The following is a 21,864-nucleotide window of genomic DNA, read 5'->3' as shown; positions in this document are numbered from 1 at the left end:
TATTAGAAAGAGGATAATGAATACAATTAGTTGGATAATTCACACTATCAATATTTTGTTTAAACATTGAGGTAAGAGTGTAAATATGCAATATAATGAGAAAATATTCCAAATCACCCAGTTGAGTTAGGAAAATACTATATATATTAAAAGGTGCATGTTAAACTGAAGTTTCAATAACATTTAAGAGATGTGCGGTCAGTGCTTTATGTGTAGTTTCCTAATGTAATGTCCATAGTCTAGACATCAATTGTTATTAAAAACGGCTTAATTCATCCTATAAGCAAAAAATCTTGTTTCCTTGTCCCTGTTTTTCAAATAAGTTTTGTAACTCCTCATGTTTCACTGTCTTTTATTCTTGTTTGTCTTATCCTCATTTGCTTTTTTGTTTTCTCTATTTCAATCTGCTGATATGCATGTTTTAAACTGTTTTTCCTTAATTATTTTGTTACGTAAAGAGATTTTTACTATACTGTGTTTGAAATATTGACTTTTCTGCTAACACCTGTTTCACATATCATGCAGCAGTGGTACAGTGGTAAATGTTTAACAGCTGACTGTCAAAAACAATAGTTGTAATTTGTAGCATTTGCTGATTTCCATGGTGTAAATACTCCCACTATAGCCTATTTCAAGCTAACAATGTGATATCACTGAACTCAGATTTGAGCAGAGATGCACACACTTAGCACTCACAAGCCATTAAGAGACAGCTCTAACATATCACTAATAGGCTATTATTTTGTTTGTTGATAATTTGGGGGAAATTGTTCCTAACAATTATTTCCTTAATAAACTTTTGTTTTCTTGCATGAGATTGCCTTATTCAAAACGCACACACTGTTTTGTTGTTATTTTACCACAAAGGATGGGACTCATTTGTTCAAGTCTTCCATATTGTCCGCAGGAATTCTAATTCCTTACAGTATTCCATTCCACTGATCCAATCTCATTATTCACTTTTATTCCACTCAAAGTATCCTCTCCTCTGCCACAAACAAACAAGCCCAAAAAAGAGTCATCCACAATTCCAAGAAGTCTTAATGTCTTTATCTATGTTATCTCCACTACAAGAGAGAAATTCTTTGCTTTGATTTCAGCTTGTCAAATTATCATTTTTATTCAAGATCAAAGTTAAAAGTTACTTCCTCTATTAAAATATTCCTCCATCCTTATAGTTAAAAATAATGGGTCCTACATTACACTCCCAAAGTACTTTGTTTATATTTCTTTTACTTTTACTTGTATCAGAACTTACGGGTATAAAATTGATGTCCAATAAAAGACTACTGAATGAATAGACAGACAAATGAATATCATAACATGTTTACTTCACCACTGAAAAGAAATGCTTTCTCTCCTTTATTGGTAACCAGAACCCTAAGAAGTGTCCAGGTTCCCAGCCCACATTCCTTTTAACACCTTCTAAAAAGCCTAAAGACAATCTGTACAGAAGATCTGCATGATGGAGTTTTGAGTTATCCAGATAACTTCTAGTTTATTTGGCATTTGCTAAAACAGATAAACAGAAAACTCCACAATCACTTTGGCTCTACTTCTCATAGGCTTTTAAGAAATGCAAATTCATAGGCTTTATCTATCAATACAATAGAGAATATCTTCAAATAATATTTTCCAAAACATTTTAACTCTTTAGATTATCCATACACTTTTTCAGAGTGCGGATAGGTTTCAAAGTCTAAGAAAAGACCATGAAAAACATTACTCTGGATTATCACACATTTTCCCTGTAGTCACTTCTCCCTCTCTCGACTCATGACTTGCAACTATTTAGGAGCTTTTGTAAGCTTTCCCAGATTCACACCAGTTCCCCGATGGAGTCAGCCATACATCATCTAAAGGATGAAAAAGATGGTAAAATGGCTCATCCATTCAAAATCTAATACAAACAAACCCCTGATGAGCAACTCAGACAACAACATCTCAACAGTTCACCTCAGCGGTGGTTGTCAACACTTAAGTCAATTCGAGAGATTTTTCAGCACCTTTAGAGCAAAAAGTCATCTTGGAAAGATTATAAACATACACAATCACTAAGTGTAGCCACTGTTGCTGAAATCAAGTCAAATAAAAGCAGCTGAGCCTAATCAACAGGAGAGAGAGAGAGAAAGGAGGGAAGGAAGAAAGGCCTAGAAGCCAAACCTTAATAAGAGTGAGGGAGATCAAGAAAAGACATGCTATAGACTCAAATGCTAAGTGCAGAACCTTCAGTACCAGAGGCTGTAGCATCATCTCAACAGTTTCCATGTCTATGGCAATTTTTTTTTTCTCTAACAAGCTTAAAACAGTCATTTATTCTGTTTTGACAGGTGGTCTTTTAATGGCCATGTTCTCAAGTCACTACTCAAGGCTCTTAGTGCTATATGTACTCTCCTTTCTTTTACCTATCTTAAGTTTTTCAATGTTTTTATTTTAAATTCCATAGGAATGCCAACTGCTTAAGCTTTTCTCACCTCCTAAGAAAATTTCTTTCAGAGGAAGCAACCAGGGTGCTGCTAATTGGCTTTGCATAACAGTAGGCAAATGTGGCCTTAAAGCAACTGTGACATTGTTTGCCAGCCAGCACAAATGCAGATTACCAAAATCAGTGTCTCTGAGAACCTCACAGATGTTTCTATTACTACAACTAACAAACGATGTGACTATTCACATAGGTATCTCTGATGCTAGTCCAAGCAACCTGATTCTTCACATTTAGATAGTCACTTTTAATTTCTTACAATCCTCAAGCTGGAGTTTCTAAGTGCTTCATTAAAGAAGTTCAAAAATATTCATCATACAGTGACTGGACTGATAAATCCAAGTCCTGAACTTTGCCAACAAAAAGGAAAAAAATGGACTTCTGGTATGTCTTCAAAATCAGTTGCCTCAAGGCATTTCCTGTATCATGCTCAAATTAGTTTTAATCCAATAGTATATTATTTTGACTGACCTTGTGCATATTTCTTAAAAGAATAGTTAAGAGATGTTTTGCTAACTAGATCACTTTCATGATAAAAAAATATTTAAAAAGAAGAAATGCCTATTTTGGGTGTAACACTCAGATAACTTAGTTTTTTAAAAAAAATCAAGTTTGTGGTACCCATCTATGTATCTACATTGAGATGCAGAGCCAAGAGTTCCTGCTGATTTTACAATCCCTTTGGGTTATGTAATACATATTATTCTGCTGATAATAAGCCATATGAAGCAGCATTCTGCTGTATTGACATGGCCTGGCCAAGAACAACAAGGAAAAGAAATAGCATTCAAAAAACTGGCAAAATGTTTATGAACTCTAAATCCTCTGCACATGAATAAATACATCTGACAAAGTGCAGAGTCTCTCAAAAAAGCCCTTCTTGACCTTCCTAATTTGAGTTCAATTGCATGTTCAGTGTTGAGAAGCCAGTGTATGTTCTGCCAATGTTTTAAGCTCAAGCTTTACTACATTTTGTTATTTGTAAAAGTGAAATCCCGGATAATAAGTTATAATTGCCCTATTAATCACTTGAAAAGGGAGTTTGGAAGGAAAATGGGATTTGAAATTGCAATAATTGGTATCCTGAAAGACATCCTTTTTTATTTTCTTACCTAGAGCCTACCACATACTACTATGAAAACGACATGTATGCACTTTTTTTCAATGGTGAGGTACAAGCACTATGCCTTATATATTAGTTTTTCTAAGGGAATGAAACTTAAAACTTCAGTGTAGTGATGCTGTTAGTCATGATGACCTTTGAACCGGAAAAAAATACAGAAAACCAGGCCATGGATTATAAATTATATTGTCAATGAAAGAGAGAAGAACTTTTTGTTTCATATGTTGTTTCAAGTATTACATTTTCATTTCCTTTTTTCAAATGAATTATAATGTACAACACATATGTATTTTTCTTCCATTTTTCATTTAAAAAATCATTCTTTCTCTTAGCTTTGTTTCTCTGTGTATTGATAGACCTGACACACCAAAATTTACCTTTCAAAGTTCAATATACCAAATGCATCTGTTACCCTTAAAGTATTTTGTGAAAAATCTATATTTTTGCTTATATCCCTAAGATATCTCAATTAAAAAAGAAAGACATAGATTACTTAAATCTCTCTTGTTTAGTTCATAATGAACAAATTTTAGATTGTGCTTGTGTAATTGAAGACAGCCAATGAAAAGGAACAGGTAGCATTTAGGGTATTATAATAACTAAATCAAATTTACTATCAGACATCCAGATAATTGAAGTTGATTAAATAGTCAATGTAGCCCAAAAAAATCATTTAGTTTATCACTTACTGGAATTTTTAGCATTTATACACACACGTGGGCATGTTTAAGATTGGCCAATGGTACTTTTAGCCCTTCCTCTATTTCAAGCCTGGTCTTTCTAAAAACATAGAGAAAAGGCATAGGTCTCAAACTTTAAATTAGGTGACATCCCTCTAATGTCAGTAACTGTTCTACGAAAACAGTGTCTTTGATCTCTAGGTATAGCTTATATAATAAAGTGATCAAAGACATCCTAGTCAAATGAGCATACAAGGGAAGGAAGGTACAAAACACATCCATTTTGCTTTTTCAGTAAATTCAGATAAATTAAGAAAAACATGTAACTCCATACAACTGACTTGCATCTGTTCTGAAATACAATCATCTTTTAAAGAAAGAGACCACAGGAAAAATTATTCCATCTTCACTGGAAATCCTCCCTTGGAAGAAGGGAGTGGGCCAAGTGCAGAGATTACAAGAGCACAGAGATAGAATGTCATTTGAATGAATGTGTTCAAATAGAGCCAGTGAAATCCATAATTTCTTTTCACATAGTTGGAAAAGTAGTTGGCTTTTGCAACTGGGTAACATTTCTTTCTGGGCAGGTCAATCATCCATGGAGCCACAATCCACACCATACTGTGATTTTCTGCACATCTGGTGTAAGCCTTTGCATGCAAATATTAAAACCATCTACTTCCTTAAAATGTTTCTATATTTAAAATGAAATAAGTAATTTGAGAATATAGGTGAATATGCAAAATACGTTATCTGGTAGGCAGAGAGAACAGCCCAACATTAACTGATAAGGTAGAAGTAGTATTCATTTTTTGCACTCCCTTATTTCAATGAAAAACAAAAAAACCAAAAAATAAAACCTCAACATTCTGTTTGATGTTATTTGTTCATAGGAATCTCAGAAATATTCTAATATTTAGAAAATCTTAGACACCATGACCTGTGTGTGATATGAATTAGCAGTCCACTAATAACAACATTAATCACCAGATAGTTACATCCTTTGAGTTACTGTGCTAATATTACACAACAGAGTAAAGACTTGAGCAGTGCTCAAGTGTTCTGTCTCATATTTTCCTTCAAATTAAAAATGTACATATTTACTTAAATAAATATAGCACAATAATCATATTGAAACATCATAGGTTTGTAAGATAATGACAATAAAACTTATGTGTTCAGTGTGCAGAAGAAAATATACTTTTTCCCCTTCATAAATACTGCAGGTGAAAACATGAGTTACTTTTTTGAGATACACGGGCCTCTCACTGTTGTGGCCTCTCCCGTTGCGGAGCACAGGCTCCGGACGCACAGGCTCAGCGGCCATGGCTCATGGGCCCAGCCGCTCCATGGCATGTGGGATCCTCCCAGACCGGGGCACGAACCCGTGTCCCCTGCATCGGCAGGCGGACTCTCAACCACTGCGCCACCAGGGAAGCCCATCATGAGTTACTTTTAAAGAACAGTATGAATTACAGATTTTTTAAATGATTTTGTATATGTTTATTTTATAAGCAAAGTAATATTTTGAGTTTGTGAAAAAAGGCAAAATATATAAAGTAGCTGTAACATTCTGTACATTCACTAGAAAAATAAATGAATTGATATGATGATATTAATGAATGCATATGAACTTTGAAATATTTGTTGAATTGCAATTAATTTGTCCAAAAGCTTTCCATGGTCTGGAAGTGAATCTAATGGTAATTTGATCTGAAGTCTTCTCCAGAGTAGTCAGAAAAATATGTTGCAATTTAGTTATGTGATGTGAAAGAAAAAAGAATGACCTTTGGCAATGTAAATTCAAGTTCAGGTCTTGGATCTATTGCATTCTGGCTGCATGACTTTGAATGGATTTCTCAAACCTCTTTGAGACTCGATATCACCATCTGTAAGATGGAAATAGTATGTATCTCTCAGCTGAAAGAATTTACAAATGGTGACCGAAAAAAAGAGCTTATAAATATTTTTAAGACTCCAGACCAAGATGGTGACACAGGAGGCTCTTGAATTTTCTTCCTCCCATGGATGCACTGAATGTATAGCTACAAACAGAGCAATTCCCTTGAAAGAAACTAGCTGAGAGACGACTACACACTGAGCAAATGAGAAAATACCCATATCAAAATGGGTGGGAAATTCTTAGATACACTTTTGCCATGAACACTCATTTCCCAGCTTCTCCCTGAGGAGTGAAGGGTCTGGACTATACATCTAGCACCCCAACTTTTAAGGCTCCCACCAGAAGAAGGGGCCCCCAAAATACTTAGCTCTGAAAGCCAACAGGGCTTGGTTTCTTGAGTCCCATAGGACCATAGCACACAAAAAAGCAGTTCTTAAGTATGTGAGCACTTACCATCAATACTATAGCTATCCTCCCAAGGATCAATGCAGAGGGAGCAGGCAAAAATGCTCATCTCCCAGTCTTTCTCTGCAAGGGATTTGACTACATACTTTACAAGCTGCTGCCTGAGGGGTCTGGCTTCTAATTAGTTCACATCAAGATGCTGACTGTGATTCTCCCCAGAGCGTTCAATAGCTGGTGGGCACTTCTCCTGCCTTCTTCTTCTGGTTCCCTCCAACAATAAAACCAAGTCACCAAGTGTCTCCATGGAAGGAGCTTGTTCACATATCTAGCACCACAAGTTTTATGGTTGCAACCTGAAGGATGGGACCCCAAATCACCTAGCTCTGACAGCTAATAGAGTATGTGTTTATTAGTCCCATAGGACTGTAGCAAACAAAGAAGTAAGTTTTAAATGGGCACAGGCGTACCCCTCATGTCAACACACCTGAGTTCAGTGTAGAAGGAAAGGCAAAAATTTCCATCTCACAGTTTCTCTTTGGAAGGGGTTGGACTGCATACTTTCCAGTCAGCTTCTAATCAGCCTACTTCTAGGTGCTGACTGTGATTCTTGCCTTATGGACACTTATAGGTCTGGGCACACCCTCAACTACTGGGAGCCACTAACAATGAAGACTGTGGCTTGGACAATCACAAAAGTTTGAGAGGTAACCAGGAGCTTGGGCTGGGCTGATAGACAAAGTTCTTCTCCTAATGAGACCAGTCTATCAAGACTGGGAGAGGTGGGTGTTTTTATAATGTGCAGAAACCAACAAAGAAAGTCAAGGAAAGTGAAGAAACAGGGGAATATATTCCAAACAAAAGAAGATAAATCTCCAGAAACTAATCTTAGTGAAATGGAGATAAGTGATTTACCCCACAGAGTATTCAAAATAACAGTCCTAAATATGGTCACCAAGGTCAGGGAGCAATGCATGAACAAAGTGAGAATTTCAACAAAGAGAAAGAAAATATTAAAAAATACCAAGCAGAAATCACAGAACTGAAGAACACAATAAGTGAACTGAAAAATTCAATAAAGGAGTTTAACAGCAGACTAGATCAAGTAAAAGAAAAGATCAGGGAACTCAGACAAGGCAGTGAAACTCATCAAATCAAAGCAGCAAAAGAAAAAAGAATGAAAAACAATGACGATAGCTTAAAGGACTTAATGAACACCATTAAGCAGACCACCATATACATTTTAGGTTTCCCAGAAGGAGAAGAGAGAGAAAGGGCCAGAAAGTGTATTTGAAGAAATAGTGGCTAAAAACTATCCTAACCTGGGGAAAGAAACAGACATCCAGATCCAGGAATCCCAGAGAATACCAAATAAGATGGATCTAAAGAGACACACATCAAGGTATATTATAATTAAATTGTCAAACTTAAAAACAAAGAGAGAATCTCAAAAGCAGCAAGAGAAAAGCAACTTGTTACATATAAGGGAATCTCATTAAGATTATGAGTGGATTTTTCAACAAAAAACTTGCAGACCATAAACGAATGGGATAATATATTCAAAGTGTAGTAAGAAAAAACTGCCAACCAAGAATACTTCACCCAGCAAAGCTGTCCTTAAGAATTCACGGAGAAAGTTTTGAAGACAAACAAAAGCTAAAGGGTTCATCACCAGTAGATTTGCCTTACAAGATATGTTAAAGAGAGTTCTTCAAGCTGAACTAAAGGATGCTAACTAGTAACATGAAAACATAAAAGTATATAAAACTCAGTGGTAAAGTATGTATATATTATAAATATATATATACACACACACATACATGTATATACATACATGTATATATATACATACATATATATATTATTATACTTAAATTCAGAATACTCTTATATTGTAATGGTGGTGGGTAAATCACTTATAACTCTAGTGTAAAGGTTAAAAGACTGAAGTATTAAAAATAATCCATAACTACAATAATTTTTAATGATTACACAGTATAAAAAATGTATATTTTGACATCAAAAACATAAATTGTGGGAGGAAAGTATAAAAATGTAGAGCTTTTCTAAGCATTAAAAATTAAAATGTTATTGGCTTAAAATATTATACACTATTAAAACTATAAGAAGTTTTATGTAAGCCTAACGGTAACCACAAAGCAAAAACCTATAGTAGATATGCAAAAGATAAAGAGAAGGGAATCAAAACATACCACTACACAAAATCATCAATTCACAAATGCAAACGGAAGACAGCAAGAGAGGAAAAACAGAAGTACGAAACAGCCAGGAAACAACAAGATGGCAACAGTAAGCCCATATATATCAATAACTTCTTTAAATTTAATGGACTAAATTCTCCAGTCAAGATATATAGTTGCTGAATGATTAAAAAAACAAGGCTGAACTACATGCTGTCTACAAGAGAATCACTTCAGGTTTAAGGACACACAGGCTGAAAGTGAAGGGATGGAAAATATATGCCATGCCAATGGAAACAAAAAGCAGGGCAGGTATACTTATATCAGAAAAAATAAACTTTAACCCCCAAACTGTAATATAAGACAAAGAAGATCATTATAAAATGAAAAAGGGGTCAATTCACCAAGAGGATATAACACAACGGATAGCTTAGATAGAAAATCAATAACGAAACACTGGACTTAAACTACATTAGATGGCATAGACCTAACAGACATATACAGATCATTCCATCCAACAGCGGCAGAATATACATTCTTCTTAAGCACACATGGAACATTCTCCTGGAGAGATAATACAGTAGGCCACAAAACCAGTCTTAGCAAATTTTAAAAGACTGAAATCATCCCAATTATTTTTTCTGACCACAATAGCATGAAACTAGAAATCAATGACAAGAAAACACTGGAAAATTCACAAATAGATAGTAATTTAACAACATGCTACTGAACGATCAATATGTCAAAGAAGAAATCAAAAGAAATAAAATAAATCTTGAGACAAATGAGAATGGAAGCACAAATTACCAAAACGTATGGCATGCAGCAAAAGCCATTCTAAGAGAGAAGTTTATAGTGATAAATGCTTACATTAAGAAAAAAGAAAGATCTCAACTAAACAACCTAACTTTACACCTCAAGAAACTAAAAAGTGAAGAATAAACTAAGGCCAAATTAGTAGAAAGAAGGAAACAACGAAGATCGGAGTGGAAATAAATAAAATAGAGATTAAAAAGACAATAGAAAAAAATCAATAAAACTAAGCTTGTTTTATGAAAAGATAAAATTGATAAACTTTTACCTAGACTAAGAAAAAATGAGAAAGGCCTCAATTAATAATGCATGAGGAGACATCACAATTCATAACAGAAATACAAGGGAACATAAGAAACTACTATGAAAAATTATATGCCAACAAATTAAATAACTTAGAAGAAATGGATAAACTTCTAGAAACAAAAAACGCATCAAGATTGAATAACGAAGAAACAGAAAATCTGAACAAACAAATTACTAGTAAGGAGATTGAATTAGTAATCAAAAACCTCCCAACCAAGAAAAGTCCAGAATCAGATGGCTTCACTGGTGAATTCCATCAAATATTAAAGAAGAAGTAATACCAATCTTTCTCAAACTCATCCAAAAAATTGAAGAGGAGGTAAGATGTCCAAACTCATTTTTGGAGGTCAGCATTTCCTTGATACCAAAGCCAGTAAAGAACACTACAAGGAGAGAAATTACAGGCCAATATCCCTGATGAACAGAGATCAACTATCCTCAACAAAATACTAGCAAAGTGAATTCAACAGTACATTAAAAGGATCATATGCCATGATTAAGTGGGGTTTATTGCTGGGATGCAAGCGTAGTTCATCATCTGTAAATAAATAAATGCAATAAGCTACATCAACAAAATGAAGGATAAAGACTATATAATAATCTTAATAGATGCAGACAAAGCATTTGACAAAATTCAACATCCTTTCATGAAAAAAACTCTCAATAAATTTGGTATAGAAGGAAGGTACCTCAACATAATAAGTCCCGTATATGAGAAACTCACAGCTAACATGATACTCAATATTGAAAAGCTGAAAACTTTTCCTCTAAGATTAGAAACAAGATAAGGATACCCACTCCTGTCACAGCAATGGTAATCATCAATAAAATGAAAAGGCAACCCATGGAATGGGAAAAAGTATTTACCACATATCCAATAAGCAGTTAGTATCCAAAATATACAAGGAATTCATACAACTCAATAGCAAAACAAACAAACAAACTAAACCAAATACCACAATTCAAAATGGGCAAAGGATCTGAATATGTGTTTTTCCAAAGAAGACATACAAATGGCAACATGTACACGAAAAGGTATTCAACATCATTAATGATCAGGAAAATGCAAATCAAACCATAATGAGATACTTCCTCACATATTGTTAGGACGTGTATTACCAAAAAGGGAAGAGATAAATGCTGGTAAGGATGTTGGGAAAAGGGAACCCTTGTGCATTCTTGGTAGTATAGTCACTATGGAAAACAGTAGGAGGTCCCTCAAGAAATTAAAAATAGAACTACCATATGACCCAGGAATCTCACTTCTGGGCAAATATCCGAAGGAAATGAAATCACTATTTCATTATCTCAAAGAGATATCTGAACTGCCAGATTTATTGCAGCACTATTCACAATAGTCAAGGTTTGGAAACAATGTAGGTGTCCATCCACAGATGAATGGATAAAGAAAATGTAATACACACACATACACATACACAGATACAATGGAATATTTCACAATCTTAAAAAAAAGAATGAAATTCTGTCTTTTGTGACAACATGGATGAACATGGACGGTATTATGCCAAGTGAAATAAGCCAGACAGAGAAAATGAAAAACTACATGGTATCACTTATGTAGAACCAAAAACAAACAAACAAAATAGTTGAATTCATAGAAACAGAGGGTAGAATGGTGGTTGCCAGGAGCTGGGTGGTGGGGGGAATAAGGAGAGGTTGGTAAATGTTTTTAAACTTTCACTTATAAGATGAATAAGGCTTGAGGATGTAATGTATAACATGGTGAATATAACTGATAATACTGTCTTGTATAATTAAATTTTCTAAGAGAGTAGAACTTAAGTATTTTCATCAAAAAAAAAGTAACTGTGAGGTGATGAATGTGTTAAATGAGCTCAATGGAGGGAATCATTTTACAATGTATACGCACATCAAATCATAACTGTATATGTTAGATATATGTATTATAATTTTATTTGCCAATTATACCTTAATAAAGCTGAAAAAATATTTTTCAAAAGCTTTTTTCCCCCCTGAACTGACATAATCCTACAGAAAATATTAAGAGAACTTTTCTTTGAGTTATTTCTTTTTCAATGTTTCACTGCTCATTAGCCGGATCAATATACAAACCGTTTCCTCCCAAGGGTTATCTTTACTTATTTATTGACGTCTGCCAATAACCTGATCAAGGGGAGTACTATATGGATTCCATAACTGGGCAAAAGTTATAGCATATACCATGAGAACATGTAAACTTTTCTTATCTAAGGCTTTCCTTCTTCCTTAAAATTGTAAGAGCTCCATTGTGTTTTCTGAGTTCACGTGATTTTAAAAAAGACAAAAAATATGCATGCATACATTCCTGGTCCTTTACCCCTACTCTTTTGTACTTTTAGTTTTTTACCTCATTTCCTAGAAGGGCATTTACACAGGCTTCTGATGCATCGCAGATGGCTGTGAGATCATGTCCTCCTTCTAGAGCCAACACCACATGTCCATCAGCCAGTGTCATCAATTGCTTCGTCAAATGACCAAAGCCTAACATAATGCAAACAGAACATTTCAAAGTATAAATTAAAAGTTAACTGACCACTAGAATCTAATATTGATTGAGCATTTATTCTGCATATGTCCTTTCTCAGCACTTCCCATGTGCTAACTTGTTTAATACTCACAATAACTTGATAAATTAGGTCCTATTAGTATCTCTATTTAACAAATGAGGGCACCGAAACCCAAGATCCCACAGCTAAGAAGTATCACAACTAAGATTTGCAACAGTCGTTTTGGTTCTTCACCAGTGCACATTACTGCCTTTCACAACACATTCTATGTGTACCTGGATGAAAAACTTGAATAGTTTTTCGCTGTTAATAAGGTAAAGAATTCTGTTTCCTTAATATTTCTTTCCTGTTTCCATCATCTGCCTTCATTATAAAAGGAAGTTTTCTATATATCACCTCAAAGTACTTAACTATCACATTAGATTTTACAGACATTCTTTTACTATGAAATAGTTGATAAATGCAAAAAATAATATCTATTTATGTTATAAAGTATAATATGACAAACACCTGGTCACTCACCTTCCAATTTAAGGAAAATACTTTTGAAGCCCCCTGTATGCTTCTCTCTAATAACATAATTCCTCCTCACTATGGGAAATCAGGATCCTGAGTTTATGTTTATAACTCCTTTGCTTTCCATTGTTAATTTGCTTATTTTGGAACTTTATAAAAATGGTTTTATACTTTTGCACCTTGCTCTTTTCACACATTTTGTTAGCTCATCTCTGTTGATACATGTAGCTACAGTTCTATGCTGTCTAGTAGGCCATTTAACAAGTATGGAAGAATTTATTTACCCATTCTCCTGCTGACAAATATTTAGGTTTTGTGTTATTACAAAAAATGCCCCTATGGGACTTCCCTCGAGGTCCAGTGGATAGGACTCTGTGCTTTCACTGCCGTGGGCCCGGGGTTCCATACCTGGTCAGGGGAACTAAGATCCCACAAGCCATGTAGTGCGGCCAAAAAAAAAATGCCCCATGAACATTCTTATACCAGTCTTCTGGTGTACATGTGCAAGAGCAGAGTGAAATTGTCATGACTTAAAACCTGCTAAATAATACCAGATCATTTCCAAAGGACTATTATCAATCCCCACTCTGAGAAGCAGTATATATTAGAATCCCAGTTTAGTCACATCCTTGCCACCATTTGGTATGATTTGCCAACTGGGTGGATGAATGATAGCATCTTACCGTGGTTTCCTTCAGTATAAGGAGGAACCTTTCTATTTCTACTCCAAATTAGAGTTTTTATTATAAACAGATGTTGAATTTAATTATTTTACTATACCAAATGAGATGGTTTTTCTCCTATAATTTCATAGTGTTGTGAGTTACATTAATATTTCAAATATTTAGCCATCATTGAATTTATGAAATAAAATAAGTTTGGTTGTGATATATTATCTTTTTTATACAAAGCTGGATTTGTTTGACTAATGCTTTGTTTAGAATTTTTTTTCACCTATGTTTATGAAAGGGGTTAATCTATAAATTTCCATTCTTTTATTGACCATGTTGAATTTTATTATGGTCAGACCCTCTTTTTCTATTATTTGACCCTAGAATGTTGGGTAGAAATCTTCTGTAAAACCATTTGACTCTTGTGTTTTCTTTGAGGAAGATTTTTATCTATTGAGAATTTCTTTCAGGATTAGAGGACTATTTGTGTTTTCAATATCTTCCTAAGTTATATTTTTCTAGAAATTTCTATCTTTTGTGTTCAAATTTATTCAGTAAAGTTATTTATTACCTTTATTATCATATGTTGGCACTCCAATTAGATGTAGTCATTGTTACTGTATCCTCAACATCTCTGAAGTTTTCTTTCATATTTTCTTTCTGTCCTGCATTATGTGTACTTTTATTTCAGATCTATCTTCCAGACTTTCTCTCTCCAGATGTATCTTATCTGCTATTTATACTTCTACAGATATTTTCATTTCAGTGATTACACTGTTCAATTCTAGATGTTCTATTTGGTTATATTTCATAACTTCCTAGTCATTTTTATATTTTCTTACTTTTGGTTCATGTTTTTATTTCTTTCTTTTATTTCTTTAGGCATAATTATTTTATTTTCTATATCTGCTATTTGAAGTCTTTATGGCTTAGTTTTACTATTTTTTGTTTCTGATGATTCAGCCTCATGATGTCTTAATTCTCCTTTGTTTTTTGAATTTTTTTGCGCTCATATTAATCAGAACTTTATATGTGAGAAAGCTTGGAAGCCTGAGTTGAATGTGATATTTATCTTTGAAACCTGAGTAGAGTGCGATTTTGTTTGCTTCTGCTGGATGGCTGAAACATTACTAAACAAGATCAATTTAAAATTTTTAGACTCAAGGGCTGTTTTTTTTTTTTTAATGCACAGATAATGTAAATATGGATCCCCAAAGGATTACAAATTGACATAGAAAAAAAATATAGTTTTTTTTCCCTTTCCATTCCCTTTGAAATTCCTTCTACTGATAGCCATAGCTAAGATCAATTTGTTGTTTTATTCAGCAGTATTTCCTTTTCTCCTATTTATCCTTTTCTTTAGAGTTGGCCCTTTGACATTCCCTTTTTTATTCTGGTCTCCAATCAAAACCCTTCCCTTCATAGACCCAAAGCTTCGACTCCCCTTTCTAGTATGCAGTAGTCTATTAATGTTCAAGCTTTCGCCAACTGAACACTTTGAGATAGCCCAGGGTGGCCACCAGCTATAGTATTTGCTCACTTTTCTTCATCTTTTTGGAAGTCATCCATAAACTTAAAAGAGTAGTCTTGATATTTTCATGTAGGAGTATTTCAGTATATGCAGTCACTCATATTGCCAAATGTAAATGTCTCTCAGTTAATATTTAAAAAATTTTAACATTTCATCAACCTGCTCAATTTCAGGCACTACTGAAAAAAAAAAAGGATAAATGAAAATATATAAAACCATGTGTTTGGGCTTCCCTGGTGGCGCAGTGGTTGAGAATCTGCCTGCCAATGCAGGGGACACGGGTTCGAGCCCTGGTATGGGAAGATCCCACATGCCGTGGAGCAACTAGGCCTGTGAGCCACAACTACTGAGCCTGCACGTCTGGAGCTTGTCCTCCGCAACAAGAGAGGCTGCGACAGTGAGAGGCCCACGCACTGCGATGAAGAGTGGCCCCCGCTCGCCGCAACTAGAGAAAGCCCTCGCACAGAAACGAAGACCCAACACAGACAAAAATAAATAAATAAATAAATAAATTTTTAAAAACAACCATGTGTTCAATATGGTATTTCATTTTTTTAATAGGCTTTAAGAACATGCAGGACATAAACATTTAATTTTTAAAACAATTATATTTTTAAAGCAGTTAACAGATGTGTTGCTACAGCATAACACATCTGGACTGGGCTCCCAGATCCTCACATGCTCAGCAGCCCACAAGTTCCTGAATCGACTTGTTGAAAACAAGTGGCCAAGATTGTGGAGTAGGAAGACCCTGAGCTCACCTTCTCCCATGGGCACACAGAAATTACAACTATTTACAGAGCACCTATTGAGGAGAAAGACTAAAAGGATATCAGAAAAGATGTACAACTAAAGATATAAAGAAGGAACCACAATGAGATGGGTAGGAAGGGCAAAGATGTAGTATAGTCAAGATCCATATTCCTAGGTGGGCACCCACAGACAGGAGGCTAATTACAATTACAGAGGTTCTCCCCAAGGAGCAAGGGGTCCAAGCCCCACATCGAGCTCTCCAGCCTGGGGGTCCTGCACTGGGAAGCCAAGATCCCAGAAAGTTTGGCTCTGAAGGGCAGTGGGGATTACTTTGGGGAGAGTCAGAGGGCTGTGGGAAATAGACTCCACTCTTTTTTATTAATTAATGTATTTATTTATTTATTTTAGGCTGCATTGGGTCTTTGTTGCTGCGCGTGGGCTTTCTCTAGTTGTGGCGAGCGGGGGCCACTCTTTGTTGCGGTGCATGGGCTTCTCATTGTGGTGGCTTCTCTTGTTGTGGAGCACGGGCTCTAGGCACACAGGCTTCAGTAGTTGTGGCTCGCGTGCTCAGTAGTCGTGGCTCACGGGCTTAGTTGCTCCTCGGCATGTGGGATCTTCCCAGACCAGGGCTCGAACCCATGTCCCCTGCATTGGCAGGCAGATTCTTATCCACTGCACCACTAGGGAAGTCCCTAGACTCCACTCTTAAAGGCACACACAAAATCTTACACTCTCCAGGACCCAGGGCAGAAACAGTAATTTGAAAGGAGCCTGAGTCAGACACACCTGCTGATCCTGGAGTAATAAAAGGGAGAAACCTACAAACAAGAATACTTTACCCAGCAAGGCTTTCATTCAGATTTGATGCAGAGATCAAAAGTTTTACAGACAAGGAGAAGCTAAAAGAGTTCAGCACCACCAAACTAGCTTTACAAGAAATGTTAAAAGGACTTCTCTATGTGAAAAAGAAAGGGCCATAACTAGAAATATGAAAATTATGAAAAGAAAAGTTTATTGGTAAAGGCAAATATATAGAAAAGGTAGTAAATTAGCCACGTATAAAGCTAGTAGGAAAGTTTAAAGACCAAAGAAGTAAAATCATCTATATCCACAATAAGTACTTAAGGGATGCACAAAACAAAAAGATGTAAAATATTATGTCAAAAACAGTAAACATGGGAAGGGGAGTTAAAATTCAGGGTTGTTAAAATGTGTTTGAACTTAAGAGATCAGCAACTTAAAATAATCATATTTATATTTAGATTGCTATATATAAACCTCATGGTAACCACAAACCAAAAATCTACAATAGATACGCACACAAAAAAGAAAAAGGAATTCAAACATAATTCTAAAGATAGTCATTTGGCTTTAAAAGACACATGAGACCCAATGCACTCAACAGATATATAGAGAAAAAGATATCAGGCTTGTGGTTATCAGAGGTGGGGTTTAGGGGGAGGGGGAATTGCATGAAGGCAGTCAAAAGGTACACACTTCCAGTTATAAGATAAATAAGTACTACGGATGTTATGTACAGCATGATAAATCTAATTAACATTGCTGTGTGTCATATATGAGAATTGCTAAGAGAGTAAATCCTAAAAGTTCTCATTGCAAGGAAAATATTTTTTTCTATCTCTTTAATTTTATATCTACATATATGGGATGATGCATGTTCACTAAACTTACTGTGATTATCATTTCATGATTTATATAAGTCAATTTATTATGCTATACACTTAAACTTATACAATACTTGTATATCAATTATATCTCAAAAAAACTGGAAGGGAAAAAACCAAAACATTAACAAAATTAATAGACTGTTTAAGAGCAGTTTTGGGATTATCGAAAATTTAAGCAGAAAGCACAGAGAGTTCCAATATACTACCCTACCCCCTTGCTGTGGTTTCCCCTATTAATAATATCTTGCATTAGTGTGGTACATTTGTTACAGTTGATGAACCAGTATTGATACATTATTGTTAACAAAAGTCTATGACCAGGATTTACTCTTTGTGTTGTATAGTTCTATGGGCTTTGCCAAACACGTAAAGTCATGTATCCACCATTATAGCATCATACAGATTAGTTTCAAGGTCCTAAAATTCCCTGTGCTCCACCTATTCATCCCTCCTCTCCGCCCCCCAATCCCTGCAAACAAATGATCTTTTTTGTCTCTATAGTTTTGTTACTCATTTTTTCAGTGTTTACATTAATTCAAATTTTTAGCTTCTTGTACTAACCATTCTAAGTACAAGACTATTTCATTCTCCCTCATTTATATAATACTTATAATATTTACAATACTTCTATATCCATGAAAACTTGAAAGAATTATCACGAATGTGGAAATGCATGGTCTGCAAGCCTACCTAGGCTGCTCTCAAGCCTGACCTTGTTCTTCTCTTAGGTATTGTGGGTTTCTGTTTGAAAAGAAAGTAAATTTTCAGGATAAGGTTGGTAGAAGTAATGCAAGTCTATAAAATTGTCAAGCAATGAGACCCTAAAACCAAACTAAGTTGCTTCCATTTTAGAACAATGAAATAGTATCATCTTAATCCTTGGAATGCATTGAGACATCCACTCAATAAACCAGAGCGGTCCAGAATTTCAGCTCTGGTCTAGCACTTGAGGTTAACTATGAACAAGGTGAGTTCATTTCCCCATTACCTTGCAGCACTTCAATGTTGATTCTATCCACTTAGCTACTATTTTGATGGAAGTCAAAATATTCACTTTATAATTACCCTATGTTTCTAAATACTTGGCAAAAACTATTCTAAAAAAGATTTAAAAATTAAGTGAAAACTGTTTTGTTTTTTGCGGTACGCGGGCCTCTCACTGTTGTGGCCTCTCCCGTTGCGCAGCACAGGCTCCGGACGCGCAGGCCCAGCGGCCATGGCTCACGGGCCCAGCCGCTCCGCGGCATGTGGGATCTTCCCGGACCGGGGCACGAACCCGTGTCCCCTGCATCGGCAGGCGTACTCTCAACCACTGCGCCACCAGGGAAGCCAAGGTGAAAACTGTTTTTAAGCATTATTGTGTTTTTCACTTCTATGGACCTCATGATGATACCAATAAGAATCTTTTCCACAGGCCATTTAGGAATGAGGCTGAACACATTAAGCTCCACCTTCTTACCTGACTGCTATAAAAAGAACGGTAAGCTTACAGAAAATGTGTAATACAGAGTCCTGATCCTAATGCTTAGAAACGTACTTGGCCTAAGTCAGGGTTAATAGCACATAGTAAGTAATTCTATTCTAGAAGATAAATGAGCAAGAAATACTCCTAATACTCACAGACAGATATTTCTACTAATCATATTGTTAAATATTCTGAACACCTTTTCCTGTAACCTAAACCATGGCTACAGTGATAACTTAAAAAGAGATAATAATAAATCAAGCCTGTATGCCACATCTTTCATACTGAAGGTTCCTAGCAATTGAGAATTCAATTATCTAAAGTTACTACTGAGTGAATCAAATCACATGGATTAAAAAAAAGGAGGTGGGGGGAGGGAGAAAGTCTCAAATCTGATTTAAGTTCACTCTTTCCTTTGGGAATAAAAAAAAAGTCCCGTAAAATACCAAATTTAGAGGGGATAGTAAAAAGTGGAAGGAAAGAATGGAATGAAGCTAATCTTTGATCTCTATCCAAATTCCTCTTTCTTTTACCTACAGGGTTTATTTCCCATTCACATGTTACCCATGTGATCTCTGGAGCCACAGACTGAGGCAGCTGAACTCTGAGTTATCCTTGCACAAAACGCTCAAGTGAAGTAAAGAAATAAAATTTCTACGAGGCCTAAGCTCTTTCTTCCCATCAAAGTAAGAAATTTAAGAACAACATTTTACTTCTATTAACCTGAGTTCTACCGTGTCCATTACTGCTGTACGTATATAAGAGGGATTAGAAAAGCTAAGTGTGGCTACCAATGTCAAGGTATTATTTTTCTGGACATGAGAAAAAGAAGATTCAGTGGTGTGTGCATGTGTGCGTGTATGTGTGTTTGAGAGGTTTTGTACATAATTTTAATGTGCATAATTACAAGTTTCATTTAATAGTTTTTACTTCCAGCTTCACAAAAGCACAGAAGTTCATCCTACTTGTCACAACAAACTGAACCTGTACAGCTGAAAAATTATAGCGGAGAGCATAGCGCCAGCAAGGTTTTCCTCAAGGAGGTTCGAGTGTCTGGAGTGTGAGGGTTGATGGGAAAGAAGCGATCAAGTGAGAAAGTAAGTCTGTGTAACACGGTGCATGTTGAGCTCAAGCAATTACAGATATGAAATGGGGTGGAACTGGGTTCTTAAGGTCCTCCACATATACCTTTTGTTTCTGAATTTTATTTAGAGGGTGGGGTACTTAGGGAGGAGCCTGGTTGCCTGGGGCAGCAAGATGGGCAGTATCAGGTTAGTGACTGGAAATGATACATATTCAGTGAAAATCAGCCTCAGAAGTTGTCCCTACCATGTGCATTGACTGTGACAGAATACCCTAAGAAATATTTTTCAAAGTGAAAGTTGGCACCTTAAGCTCTTCTGAGAAAATCTTCTAGAATGAGGCATTAACAAAATACTATCACTACTACTTACTGTACTACTGCTACTGCCACTACACTAAAGAATACTATATATAACCTGGCTGTTTCAAAAAGCATTAATTTAATTAAATCAGCGTTATTATAAGCATAAGAAGGAAGGTACACTGTAACAAATCTTTTTTTTTTTTTTTTTTTGATGACCTAACATACTGAACTGGTAACTACCAAGACTGAGACAGCACTGAGGAAGAGAATTGCAAGGGCATCTTCAGCTAGAAATCCTCTGATTCACTGGAAGCAAACTTAATTTTGTTGCTTCTGAAAAGAATATTAACTAAGCAGTAAATATGGTAGTGCTTCAAATGACCAATTTCACTGTGATTTCCCGAAATTCTATGAGGGTTCATTTCTGCTAAAGAAGTCATATCATGTCAGCATTTTTATTAAGTTTGGAGAAATTGTTTGAAATGAAAAGTTGCTCTAGGAAGCCTCAAAGATTAAACTTTAGATATATATTTCGTAATATATATTTAGGACACATATTTAGGACACAAATATATATTTAGGACACAAAAGGATTCACCCTTCAAAATGGCATGTCTCATATGCTTCTCCCTAATGTTTCCCAAATAGTTCCCAGAATATTGGTAGTGCAAGGAAACAACCCTACCTTTATTTTAATTTCCATTTGAAAACAACTATTTTCAAAAGAAAAATTAACACATGTTCATTGTGGAAAATATGGAAATAGAATAGAAAAAAAAGGCAAATAAAATTATGTAATATATAACAAATATGATATATGTTGTTATACATTATATATTTTTAATAAATAATAAATATTAATAAAATAATTATAATTTATATAATTATAAATCCAGTCCTACCAACCAGAAATAGCCAATCCCACTTTTGTGGTATTTCATGCTTATAGTTTTTGTGTATTTTTAAAATAAAACAGGATCATATTGTAATTTTTAATTTTACATTTACAAATACAAATATAGTGGAAAACATGTTTCATATACTCTGCAATATCATTCTAAATGTATTAATATACCAACTAATTCTCTGTTTTTAGATATTAAATTATTACTAGTTTTCAGCTTTATATATAAGGTTGCAAATAATATCCTCCTGTATGCTTGAAGCACTTATCTGATTCTAGTGTTATTACGTATATTATAGGATGAAAAGAGGCTTGCTTTTTTTTTTTTACTGCTAACTTTTCTTTTTTACCGGAGTATGAGATAGAACACATATAGTAAAGCACATGATGGCAAGATGGGAATGAAGTTCCTAAACTTTATAAACTTCATTCATGTGCGTTCAGCAATGCCTGTTGTGGATAACTGAAACATTCTTATAGAAGCTCAGAGAAATGAGATACTCTTAGAAAG

General features: G+C 35.1%; 1 protein-coding gene across 1 annotated transcript in view; it reads right to left on the bottom strand.

The window, feature by feature from the left end:
* LOC125960275 (histone deacetylase 9-like) overlaps positions 1–21,864 on the bottom strand; it is a 253,045-nt gene that overhangs the window by 66,000 nt on the left and 165,181 nt on the right. The window contains exon 7 of the mRNA XM_049714694.1: positions 12,279–12,412. Within this exon, the coding sequence (XP_049570651.1) occupies positions 12,279–12,412 (134 nt within the window). The remainder of the gene's footprint in view (positions 1–12,278; positions 12,413–21,864) is intronic.

This window comes from Orcinus orca, chromosome 9, assembly GCF_937001465.1.
Source record: "Orcinus orca chromosome 9, mOrcOrc1.1, whole genome shotgun sequence".
Classification (NCBI taxonomy): Eukaryota; Metazoa; Chordata; class Mammalia; order Artiodactyla; family Delphinidae; genus Orcinus; species Orcinus orca.
The sequence above is the reverse complement of the archived record's forward strand: the minus strand, read 5'-3'. Positions and strand labels throughout refer to the sequence as shown.